The sequence below is a fragment of the Chiloscyllium punctatum genome, chromosome 2 (assembly GCF_047496795.1).
Source record: "Chiloscyllium punctatum isolate Juve2018m chromosome 2, sChiPun1.3, whole genome shotgun sequence".
In the NCBI taxonomy this organism is placed as follows: domain Eukaryota; kingdom Metazoa; phylum Chordata; class Chondrichthyes; order Orectolobiformes; family Hemiscylliidae; genus Chiloscyllium; species Chiloscyllium punctatum.
This window is the reverse complement of record NC_092740.1, coordinates 123,793,514-123,806,359: the sequence shown is the minus strand read 5'-3', so window position 1 is coordinate 123,806,359 and position 12,846 is coordinate 123,793,514. Positions and strand designations below refer to the sequence as shown.

Genomic DNA, 12,846 nt, shown 5'->3' with positions numbered 1-12,846 from the left:
TCTGTGTGGGACTCCCTCAGGAGCTGGTGTCTGTGAAGGATCCTCTCAAGGGGGTAAGATCTGTAAGGGAGTCCCTCAGAAGCTGGTTATCTGACAGATATGGGGAACTCGGAGCGGCAGATGGTAGGGTTGGGGGGGGAGGGCGGAGTCTGGGCTCGGGGGCCTGTGGGGGGAGGGGCTGACCGGACCGAAGGGGCGGATCCGGTGACTGAGTCAGAGCCGCACTGGGACTGAGAGGAGGCTGTGTGTGAGACCGGGGAGAGGAACTGCTCAGAGTGAATCAGTGAGTTAGAGTGAGAGTGAGAGAGAGAGAGAGTGGGCCGGCCGGTGGGGTACAGTGGAATGGCGGTGCTGGAACTCGCTCTGCAGGGTCTCTCCATTTTCGGCCTGATCCTGTTTGTCATCCTGTGGTTGATGCACTTCATGTCCATCGTCTACGGGTAAGAGGAGGGGGATTGGGATGGGATGGGATTGTTTGTTTGTGGGGAGGGTATCCTTACCTCTCACCATTTGCTGGAAGGTTAGAGATAATTTAACTGTTGAGGATCGGGCGCGAGTCCGGCCTCGGCCGCTTAGCTTTTGTAATGAAATATTGAACTTTATTTTTGGTGTCAGACTTAGTCGGGGCCTAGTGCGCATCTAGGTAACTTTGGGCCTTGTATTTATTTTAATATCAACACCCCCCCCCCCCCTCACTCCAACCCACCCGCTTTGGGTGGGAATCGATTTTGTTTAATTTAATTATAAACTATTTTTTCCTTATAGTCGATCTGTCCGTTTTGATATGAAGCAAATCATCGGTTGTCCTTGGTTGTTTGTTACAAAAAAAGCCCATTCTCTTCGGCTGTTTTTTTTTGCTTAAAATATTTCGAAATCTTTTCTTTTAATTACTTAAGCATATCCATGCTTGAAATAGACAAATATAGGTATGTTTTCTTGTGCTCTTCTCAATTAGACTTTTTTTCGAAGTAGGCCAGTCCAAATCTATCACCTGTGTTTAAATGTTTCAGAATATTTAAAAAATGTAACTTAGTTGCAGTATGGGTTAAAATGAACTTGATTAAAACCTTTTAGTAACAAAAGTATTGTCGAGATGATACTGTGCGAAACCCTTTTAGCCTAAAAGAGATACTGCCCGGTGTCATAATCTGTATTAAAATACGTCTTTGCGTGTAGTAATATTATGATGGGAATGATGCAAACTCTTCACCCTCCCCCACCCTCACCTCATCGTAAGCAGTTTTAGCTTTGTTTATTTCCATCATCGTCCGTGCTTTTTAGGAAACAATATTGATCCTTTTCTTGTTTTGTCAGTAATTGACAAACATCGTTTTAATAAGTATTGATGAACGATGGTGTGTTCATGTGGCCCAAAATGATACAAATCAGGAAATCCTTTACTCTGTTGGCTATGGAAACGTCATGTCTAGCACCCTCTGCTTCTCAACGTGTAATTTTTTTTAACTCTCCCAATCTGTGTATCAGAAAGGGATCTTTATCTTGGGTGAAACAATCAGTCTGTAAACATGAACAAAAACAGAAGTTGTTGGAAAGTCTCAGCAGGTCTGGCAGCATCTGTGCAGAGAAATCAAAGTTAATGTTTCTGGAAGGGTCTCCAGACCAGAAACGTTGCCTTTGATTTCTCTGCAGATACTGTCAGACTTGCTGAGCTTTTCCAGCAACTTTTTTTTGCTTCTGATTTACAGCATCTGCAGTTCTTTTGGTTTTTAGTCTAACCCTAAGTGTTTCTTCTTTAACACAAGGAAAATTGCATAGAGTTTCAGCTTCTGATTTTGTTATCAAATAAACTGTATTGGAAGTAAGTTTGTGGATATTGAGCTCAACAGCAATCGACCACAATTGAATAACTTGATTTTTTTATATGCAGATAGTTGAGAGCTCATGAGAATGAGGAATGTTTTTTTTTTAAAAAAAGGAGTTGTTGCCCATTAGCAGGGATGGAATTTCACTGGAAAGGGGAATATATAGAAACTTCAACTCATTGCCCAATCATGTCTCCTTCCCACTGTTCTACTGTTCTTAATATGCTGGAATTTGCCTCATATACATTACAGATAATATTTAGGACAATCTAGTACAAAACAAGACATGTGGCAGTCGAAATGTCACAACAACCCCTTTAACAATCTCAGGTTCCCTTAGGGCAAGAGAAACTGCAGTTACTTTTTATTCTTCACTGGCAAGGCTACCAAAAGCCCACTCTGTATCTCATAGTCTGCCCTCGAAGCTTGTGCATGGCTTTTGCTTTCTTGCAGAACTGTCACTGACGTTTCAGCCCCACTAATAGAGGAACGGTGATAGAATTGCAGTAGTGACTTTTGAGTGGTGTAATTTGTATGCAAATGTGTTAATATTGTGAAAGTACTGCTACTGTTATATTTTGTTCATGGTTTTTTTTTATTGAAGTACGCTATACCACATGCCAACTGATGCTATAAATTTTGGACAAATGAAATGTTAACTCTTTTCTGTTATCAAATAGGCTTTCTCAGCACCTCATTTTGTTTTTTTTTGAAAAAATTCTTTGCTCATAAAACACCTAAAAGCACAATTCAAATTAGATACTATAGAAGTGCAATAATATTCCAATTTTCTCCATTGACTATGTTACACTCTTGGGTATCTCAGTACAGTTGCAATATATGTTACAATTTTTATATCCATTCAATGCCAAGCATGAAGCCTGAAGGATTCTCTGTGTGTTATTTGCCATATGATGCATAATGGCTGAAAGCTCTCGGTCAGTGGCCTTTTGGCACTGTGGCTTTACAGTGGCACATCTCTATACTCCTTTCATATGCTCCTGTGTAATCTTTGTCAATTGTGATTTTGTACTAGTCATGTGAATTCAGCTGATCCTTAATCATTTGTTAGTCCACATAACTGTGGCTGTAGTGCACTAAATCATTAATTTGAAGGGAATTTGCTGTAAGTATTTAACCTTCTAAACTAAAGTTGAATGAATAGCTTTGTAAAGTTGCTTTGAGATCAGACATTTTGCAGCCTATGTGACTAAATACATAATTTAATGTGTCATGTCAGGTCGGCAAATTGTAGACAACTTTGCTTGGAGATTTCGGAGCAAGGTTTACCAACCAAATATAGTTCAGAATTGCTTTTAGGGATTAAAAATGGACATTGCACTTGCTGAATGGTTCCTGTTTTAGAAACTCTGTACCTGAGTTGCAGAATGTCTCCAAGGTTTCTGCAGCTGAAAGTCCCTCCTCTCTCAAGTCCTTAATTTCATTTGCAATATCTCATAAATTATACTACCCAGGGTAAAGAGGGATAAGACTTCAGCCACACTCCTGCAGTTCCATTCGTACTTTTGGATCTTCCATGTTGCTTGTTAAATGATGTAAAATTATTAATGTGGGAAGTAGGAATTGGATTTTCCTTTTTTTTACAAGCAACACAGGGATTCGCTTCCTCTGTTTTGTGAAAACTAGAGCAACTCTAATACTTTTTATACTGGACTACTGCTTATCATCTGGGCACAATCCATGCTGTTGACATTGCAACATGTATGCTTCCTCTCCCCTGAGGTACAATTGCTCCATTGCCCTCCTGAGACCAGGCACAACTTTTAATTGAAGGCAGATGGAAGTTTAACTCCCTTGAAGACTGAATTTTGTGTTCATTTCTAACTGCATGTACTTGTTTTTACACGTAGATTTAAATTACAAGATTTGATTTTTTTCAAAACGGTTTCACATTTGAAAATCTCTGATCATTCAAAATATACATAAAAAGCAAGTTCCAAATCCTGATGGTTCTTGATTTAATCATGTGCAATCCTTTATGAAATATGCTTTTGTATAGTGATTGTCTGTCAGGCTGTTTCCCACGCTTCAAAGACCATAAACAATGCTGTTTAAGTTTGCTTATTAAAATCAACAGTACAAATTCATGGTATTGGTTCTGAGTTGTCTTGTAATATAACTAAACAGAGAAGAGGTAAAATGATTCAACCAGAGAGTTACCTGGAAATAGTAAAATGAGCTTTATCCCATCTATAATTTTTCTCACTTCAGCGAAGTGTTGCTCACTTATGACTCATGACAATTTAATTCTATGGTGGTAGCTATCTCCAAGGATTCAATGTAGCTATATTCCTCCTTATTTGCAGTTTTTCATTTTCACTGTGTGATTTCTAATGGTTTTTCTCTGGTATTAGATGTCTTTAAATAAGGTATACTTCTGGGTGGTTGGCTCATGTTGAAGTCATCAGGAAGTCCTGCATTCTCACCTTGTTGCTCAATTGAAGTGTGGTAGCCGTCAGATTAAACTCTGACAGCTGCCTTTGATCCTGGAAGTATGTGATGTACCTTCTGATTTGCATTTTGCATCAAGTACTTGAGTCACACTGGATGTCACACCTGGAGACAGCTGTAAACAATTTATTTGTCTATATCCAGTTACAGGTATTTACCTCCAAATTGAAAATAGTTATCCATTCATACACTCAGAATGACATTGAACGGTTGAGAAGGAAACCTCTGGCCCATCATATTAGCGTGCTTACAATTAACTAGATATCCATGTTGCGCATTTATTTGTAACACATTTGTTTTTTTTTACATTTTTTAAAAGCTGTCTCCTTTCTCCCCAATTAATATTTCTTTGATACTTTGTTGACTGTTTTAAAAGCAAAAGTCTCATAATCAGCTGAAACTGCTGTTTGTTACTTTATCATCTCCAAATATTTGGAGACCAGCAGGAAGTGGCTAACCAATCAAAACTAAATTAAGTGGTTTAGAACAATGCCAATCAAACAATCAGGAGATGATCATGACGGTTCTGAGTTTTTCCTTACACTGGAGCAACTCTAATGCAGGCTGCATATGTGAAATTCTTGCTCCACTATCAAAGAAGTCTTGATGTTCTGGTTTCTAGTCTTCCTTGTAGTTTGATTTCAGAGTGCCTTTTGCATTTGTGAGCTGCAGTCAAGGCTGAAAGGCCTCACCAATGCTTTATAATGGAATGGAAAGACACTTGCACTTCAATGAATGCTAGCTGTCCGTGCTTGCTGTCCATGTAACAGTTCTGTCCTTTTCTAAATTGCCATGTGCAAGATCATGGAAATTAACTAATAATGTCCTTGATTTTAATCACTTCGACCTTGGATACTTTGCAATCAGCTGTCAAGTTCTTAGCTCTAAAAATCAGAAGAATGAGAAATTATCTCTTTGAAATATGTAAAATTCTTATGGACCTTTATAGAATAGATGAGAGGCTGTTTACTGGGAATCTAAAATTAAATGTTCCAGTCTTGGAATGAGAGTTTGACCATTTAGTACTGAAATGAGAAATTCCTTCACTCTTGGCAGTTGGCAGTTTTGTAATTCTCTATTCCAGAGAACTGTGGGCATTCAATTGTTGAGTACATTCAAAACATATGTTTTGGGATTTAAGGGATATGTGGCTGGTGCAGAAAGGTGGAGTCAGTCATACAGCATGGAAACAGACCATTCGGTTCAACTACGCTGACCATGTTCCCAACTGAAACTAGCCCCACTTGCCTGTGCCTGGCCCATGTCCCTGCAAGTCTTTCCCTTTCATGTACTTATCCAAATGTTTTTAAATGTTGTAACTATGCATGCATCCACCACTTCCTCAGCCAGTTCATTCCACACACTAACCACTCTCTGTATTAAAAAAGAAGTTTCCCCTCATGTTACTTTTAAATCTTTCTCCTCTCACCTGAAAAAATGTCCTTGGTTTTGAACTCCCCACCTTAAGAAAAAGACTTTTGCAATTCACCTTGTCTATGCCTCTCATGATTTTATAAATCTCCATAACACTATCCCTCAATTTCCTAAGCTTCAGTGAAAAAGGTCCCAACCTATCGAGCCTATTTTTATAACTTAAGCCATCCATTCCCAGCAACGTCCTGGTAGAGGTCATTCTGCTATAATGTGTGTTTCATTAATGCAAATTTGCTATAACACAATCAATGAATTGGAGACACTGCTTCTAAAAATGCAAACATTTAAAATGTAATTACATTGCCAACATTTTAAGCATTGTTTCTAAAGCACTATTTTCCCATAACACGGGGTTGCACAAGAACGCAGTCATTGCATTATAGAAGAACTACCTGTAAATCTTTTCTGATTCCTCCTGAGTTTAATAATATCCTTCCTATAATAGGGTATAGACCATACTTCAGAAGAGGACTCACCAATGTCCTGTGCAACCTCAACATGACTTTCCAAGCTCTCTACTCAAAGGTTCCAGCAATGAAGGCAAGCATGCTAAATGCCTTCTTAACCACCTTATCTATCTGTGATGCTAATTTCAAAAAATTATATACCCGAATCCCTAGATGTCTGTGTTCTCCAACACTACCTAGGTCCCTATCATTAATTGTATAAGTACTGCCCTTGTTTGTTTTATCAAAATGCAATACCTCACATTTATCCAAATTAAACTCCATTGCAGCAGCGGGAGTGGTGAGACCTTGCACCAGGGTGCTGCCGGGAAGGTAAACTTTCCTGTTAAATACTTCATGAATAGGCGGAGCAAACACTCCACAGAAGTGGACACAGACACAGGAACTTCTGGGTACGTGAACTGATATATTCAGGCTGTGACTGAACCCACGACACGACACGTGTACTGTTTCCCATCTGTTGTCGTCCTCTAACCAAAAAAAGTTAGGTCAGGTCTTTTTTATTTATTCAATCTCTCTTGGCAATTTAGAGCAGATGGGGATGGAGGTCAGGGCAGTTGCATGCTCCTCTTGCAAGATGAGCGAGGTAAGGGTCAGTACTCGCATCCCTACTGATTTCGCCTGCGAGAAGTGCACCAAACTCCAGCTCCTCACAGTCCACGTTAGGGAACTGGAGCTGGATGAACTTTGGAAGATTCGTGAGGCTGAGTGGGTGTTAGAGAGGAGTTATAGGGAAGACATCACACCTAGGTTACACACACACACACACACACACACACACACACACACACACACACACACACACCAGTAAGTGTACTGCTTTGGATACTATTGGGGGGTATGACCTACCAAGGCTTCCCACAAGTGACCAGGTCTGTGGCACTAAACCTGGCTCTGGCTCAAAGGAAGAGGGAGAATAGGATAGTGATAAGAGATTCAATGGTGAGAGGAACAGACAGGAGATTCTGTGGTTGTGAGTGAGACTCCCAGATGGTATGTTGCCCTCTGGGTGCCAGGATCACGAATGCCTCTGATCTCGTCTACAGGATCCTTAACGGGGTGGAAGAGCAGCCAGAAGTCATGGTACACATCAGTATCAATGACTTAGCTCGGAAAAGGGATAAGGATCTGAGAAGAAAATATAGGGGGTTAGGTTGGAAGCTAAAAGGCAGGACGAGCAGAGTAGTAATCTCAGGATTGCTACCAATGCCATGGGCTAGTAAGGCTATGAGCAAGTGCAGATGAACAAGTGACTGCAGGGCTGGTGTAGGAGGGAGGGCTTCAGGTATGGGACAACTTCTGGGGAAGGTGGGACTTGTACAAAAAGGATGGGCTGCACCTGAACCGGAAGGGCAGCAATATCCTGGGCGGGAGATTTGCAGGAACTCTTTGGGAGGGTTTAAACTAGTTTGGCAGGGCAGGGTGGGAACTGGAGCTACAGATCTGATGATGGAGTAGCTAGTGAACAGCCAGATACAGCGTGCAGAGAATCTGTGAGGAGGAACTAACTGTTAATAGGGCAAAGATGCAGTGAGTGTGGTGGATTGAAATGTGTCTATTTTAATGCAATAAGTATCAGGAATAAGGATGATTAACTTAGAGCATGGATCAGTACTTGGAACAATAATGTTGTGGCCATTACAGAGATTTGGATATCACAGGGGCCAGAATGGTTGTTGGATGTTCCAGAATTTAGATGTTTTAAAAGGAATGGGGGAGTGGCATTGCTAGTAAGGGATAGTATCACAGCTGCAGAAAAGGAGGTCATCAAGGAGGCTTTGTTTACAGAGTCGGTATGGGTGGATGTCAGAAACAGGAAAGGAAAGGAGCAGTCATTTTATTTGGCGTTCTCTATAGATCCCCCAATAACAACAGAGGAGCACATTGGGAGGATTTTGGAAAGGTGCAAAAGTAACAGGCTTGTTGTCATGGGTGACTTTAACTTCCCTAATGTTGATTGGAAACTCCTTAGTCCGGAGTTTAGATGGAGTAATTTTTGTCAGGTGTGTCCAGGAAGAATTCCTGACGCTCTATGTAGATTGACTAGAGGGGAGGCCATATTGGATTTGGTGCTTGGCAACAAGCCAGGGCAGATGTCAAACCACTCTGTGATAGTGATCACAACTCCTTGACCTTTACTATAGTCATGAAGAGGAATAGGAGCAGATGGCAAATTATTTAAATGGGGTGGGAGGGAGGGGGAATTACAACGCAATTAGGCAGGAACTGGGGCGCCTAAATTGGGAACTGATGTTCACAGAGAAATGCATGACAGAAATGTGGAGGTTGTTTAGGGGGCACTTGCTGATAGTGTCACAAACCAATCCAGCACTGAGGCAAGGAAAGGATAGTAGTGTGAAGGAACCTTGAGTGACAAGGGATGTGGTATGTCTAGTCAAGAGGAGGAAGGAAGCTTACTTAAGGCTGAGGAGATAAGGAACAGACAAAGCTCTAGAATGTTACAAGGTAGCCAGGAAGGAACTGAAGATGCATCTATTATCAGTCATAGAGATGTACAGCATGGAAACAGACCCTTCGGTCCAACCCGTCCATGCCGACCAGATATCCCAACCCAATCTAGTCCCACCTGCCAGCATCCGGCCCATATCCCTCCAAACTCTTCCTATTAATATACCGACCCAAATGCTTCTTAAATGTTGCAATTGCACTAGCCTCCTCCACTTCCTTTGGCAGCTCATTCCATACACATACCACTCTCTGTGTGAAACAGTTGCCCCTTAGGTCTCTTTTATATCTTTTCCCTCTCACCCTAAACCTATGCCCTCTATTTCTGGACTCCCCCAACCCAGGGAAAAGAATTTGCCTATTTACCCTATCCGTGCCCCTCATAATTTTGTAAACCTCTATAAGGTCCCCCGTCAGCCTCCAACGCTCCAGGGAAAAAGCCCCAGCCTGTTCAGCCTCTCCCTATAGCTCAAATCCTCCAACCCTGGCAACATCCTTGTAAATCTTTTCTGAACCCTTTCAAGTTTCACAACATCCTTTTGATAGGAAGGAGATCAGAATTGCAAGCGTAATGCTGAGAGATGCTGAGATTGTCTTGTCGGTGATTGTGAATTAAATATATTAAAAATAACTTACAGGAGTCCCTGATTTATGAACGTTTGACTTCCACTTGCTCATACTTAACACAATCCGATGCAGGGGTGTAATTTTAAATATCCAACGCATAAAACATTTCCTGAACTTATAAAAAGCTGCTTTATATTGTAATGCACTGTGTTCTGACTGTGTGCAAATCAACTTGTAAACTGATTTGCAATGGGAATGGAATCCATTCACAACTGGGGTACTACATGTCCAGGGAGTAAGATGAAGGTTTGAAATTGCCCAGCTGGAATCCCACATCAACGTGTTAGTCAAAAAAGCGCAACAATGCCTCTACTTCTTTAGGAAGCTAAAGACATTTCACATGTCCACAAAGACAGTCGCAAATTTTTATCGATGCATCACAGCTTGTAGGGCAACAGCTCTTTGCAAAATTGCAAAAACTACAGGGACCCCTGAACACAGCCCAATCCATCACACAATTCAGCTTTCCATCGATTGACTCCATCCACACTTCCCACTGACTAATCAAAGACCCCTCCCACCCTGGTTGTACTCTCTTCCAACCTCTTCCATTAGGCAGAAGATAAGCATTTTAATACACATACGAACAGATTCAAGAACAGCTTCTTCCCTGCTTTTATCAGACTTTGAACAGACTTCTCAAATATTAATGTTTATCTCTCTCTCTGCACCTTCTCTGCAGCTGTAATACTGTATTTTGCACTCTGTACCATACAAAGTGCATCAGGGTAGAACAATCTGCCTGTATAGCACGCAGAACAACACATTTCACTATATCTCAGTATATGCAGTAATAATAAATCAAAACTCAAACTCCAAATGAGGCTGGAAAATTGTAGTGAGAAATTTGGGGGATTGATGGGGAAATGCAGAGAACATGGTTGTAGACTTAGTCTTGATTAACTCTAGAGAACTAGATGAACTTTTGTGGCAAAGGAATCTGTGGATGTTCAATGGCATGCTGTTTTATTTCATTTTTGGATTTAGTCTCCAAATATCCGTTGGTAATCAGCCTGTCCCTATAATTGTGATACTGTGTATGAATATCTGAGCATGTGCTATAAGGTTGTATCCTAACTGATCAGTAGAAATACTGTACAAAAAATTATTAAAAATCAAATGTGTTATAAATGTTTGCCTGGTTTTGAGACTTTTTAGGTTCCAGGCTTTGTGTCTGCATGGAACTTCAAGCTAGAGTTTTGTTTGAAAAAAAACATTATTTCAATACATTGTTTAATGACCTTCACAGAATTATGATCGGATAATTACAATTGCACAAGCTATGTTTTAACTTGACTAAATATTTGTAGAAAATCTGTCTGGCACTTTATATTCGTCTATATAGCAATGGGACTGTTTGTGTAATACTGCTTTGATATATTGTTTTATGCAAAGTTGGTGGAATGTTGCCCAAAACCAAATATTGTATACTCAGGAAAATCTGTCTGTTTCCATGCTGTACAACTGTGACTCTATACCACTGTGACTATAAAGTACATCTTGTCCCACTGGCAGGATAGATGCATCAGAGATGGCGGGTGACATAGTGATATTCAGTGAGGAGTCTTCAACATTAAATCATGGTACTAGGTCAGCCATAAGGAAGGAAACTTGCTGATTACCACTTACAGACTCCCCTTTCAGCTGCTGGATCAGTACCCCTCTATGCTGAACACTGCTTGGAGGAAGCACTAATGGTGCCTAGACCACATCCTATGTCCTGGATGGGAGATTTTAATGTTCATCATGTCTCTGTGTTAAGTTTTTTCCAGAGATTCTTACACACTTGATGCAACTGTGACACATCAACTTCTGTGAACAAGCTACCAAATTTATTAAGCACCATGTAGTACAAGCTTTCTGGAGGAACCTTTTAACACACACCTCACAGAGCTTACTGGGTCATGGCAAAAGCTCTCTCTGAACAAAGGAAACAGTCTTTCCTTGCTACAAAACTCTCAACATCACAGTTAATACTGCCCACAAGACAACCCTCAGCCATCCCCTCATAGTCGCATGCCACTCAAGATACAATGCAGTGACCACTCCACCTCCAGAAACAGTGTAATGCAAATCATCCCTTAATGGTCAAGTCTGTTGCAAATCGATTTTTGTAACTATAGGGGAGTAGTCAAATTCCAACTGTAATGTTCTTATTCAGTTCTGGATGAAAATGTAAATCATTCCTGAATGGCAAGGGAATGGCTGTGTAAACCTCCCACATTCCACCTACAAGACGAAGACACACCACCAAACCCCCGGGGCATTCAATTTCTTGCAGGTCAGTAGAGCAAATTAACTCTTTAATATCTCATTGGTAGCACTAGTATGACTGAACTGGCCAAATCCTAAAAGTCATGGCTGCTAGACTGATTCTGCTGCAGATGGTGAAGAATCCAGACACAGGATGACACCTAATTGACTTTGTATTCACCAATCTGTTGGTTGCAGATTCATCTGTTCATGACAGTATCTGTTCATGACAGTGCTCATCCTTGTGGAGACAATGTCTTGTCTTCGCAATGAAGATATCTTCTCTGTGCTATCAAGCAGCATTTGATGAACAATATCTTGCTCAGTGGCAGTCAGTTTGGTTCCAAAAGGGCCGCTCAATTACAATGACCTCATTACAGCCTTGGCCTCAAAATGGACAAAAGAACTGAATTTCAAAAATGTGAGAATGCTTGCCTTTGACATAAAGGCAGCATTTGACTAAGAATGGCATCAAGGAGCCCTGGAAAACTGGAGTCAATGGAAATCGAGGGGAGGTCGGTGGTGGGAGGACAATATTTGTTATGACCCTCATCTTTGCTCCAGTAAGTTCAAGCAGCATGTGCTGAAATGATGGATAGCTGGCTAGCTATTGTCAAATATATCTAGATAATCTAAAGCTCAGTCTTTGCCTGCTTTCCATTATCAGAAGCGCTCAGTATTCCAGACTTGTCAAATTTTAACTCTGGTTCTTTTCTCTCCTGCAAGCCATCTTCTTCTGTACCTCTCCCAATCTCCTCTCGCAAGATGAACATTGACTTCTTTATCACAAAGACCAACATTCCGTTCAACAGGGATGTCTTTGCTGCAGCTGTGCGTGTTTTTCTATTCTCAGTCACTTCCCCCTCCTCTTTAATTCATCCATTTTCCAATAACCAGTTGTTAATCACTTCCTCCTCCCACTTCCTCCTCCCACCCATTTCTCTTCTCTCCCCCCCCCCCCCCCCCCCCTTTTACAGTTCTACTCCAAAACAACTCCTGCTTGGTCCAGCTAGTTGCATCAGCGCTCACCTTATTGCATGCCTGTCTGTCCAGGCATCCACAGTATCAGCTGTAGTGACTTTTCATTCTATACAGTTACCTTTGGTGATACCACACAAGAGGCTTTTCTTGATCCCATTTGTTTCTCATGTATAAGCAACTATTGATAACGTGATCCAAAATACATTCAGATTCTGCATGTATGTTGATGTCTAACTCTACCTCACTGCCTCTCTTGATCCTTGGTTAGTGGTGCTGGAAGAGCACAGCAGTTCAGGCAGCATCCAACGAGCAGCATCTGCAGT

The 12,846-nt window shown here is 41.1% G+C and overlaps 1 protein-coding gene across 2 annotated transcripts in view; it reads left to right on the top strand.

The window, feature by feature from the left end:
• Positions 1-207: 207 nt before the first annotated feature.
• The window catches only part of ugcg (UDP-glucose ceramide glucosyltransferase), a 39,779-nt gene continuing 27,140 nt past the window's right edge, over positions 208-12,846 (top strand). For both annotated transcript variants that reach the window (XM_072588101.1, XM_072588102.1), the window contains exon 1: positions 208-440. In XM_072588101.1, coding sequence (XP_072444202.1) covers positions 343-440 — 98 coding nt within the window. In that variant the 5' untranslated portion in view covers positions 208-342. The remainder of the gene's footprint in view (positions 441-12,846) is intronic.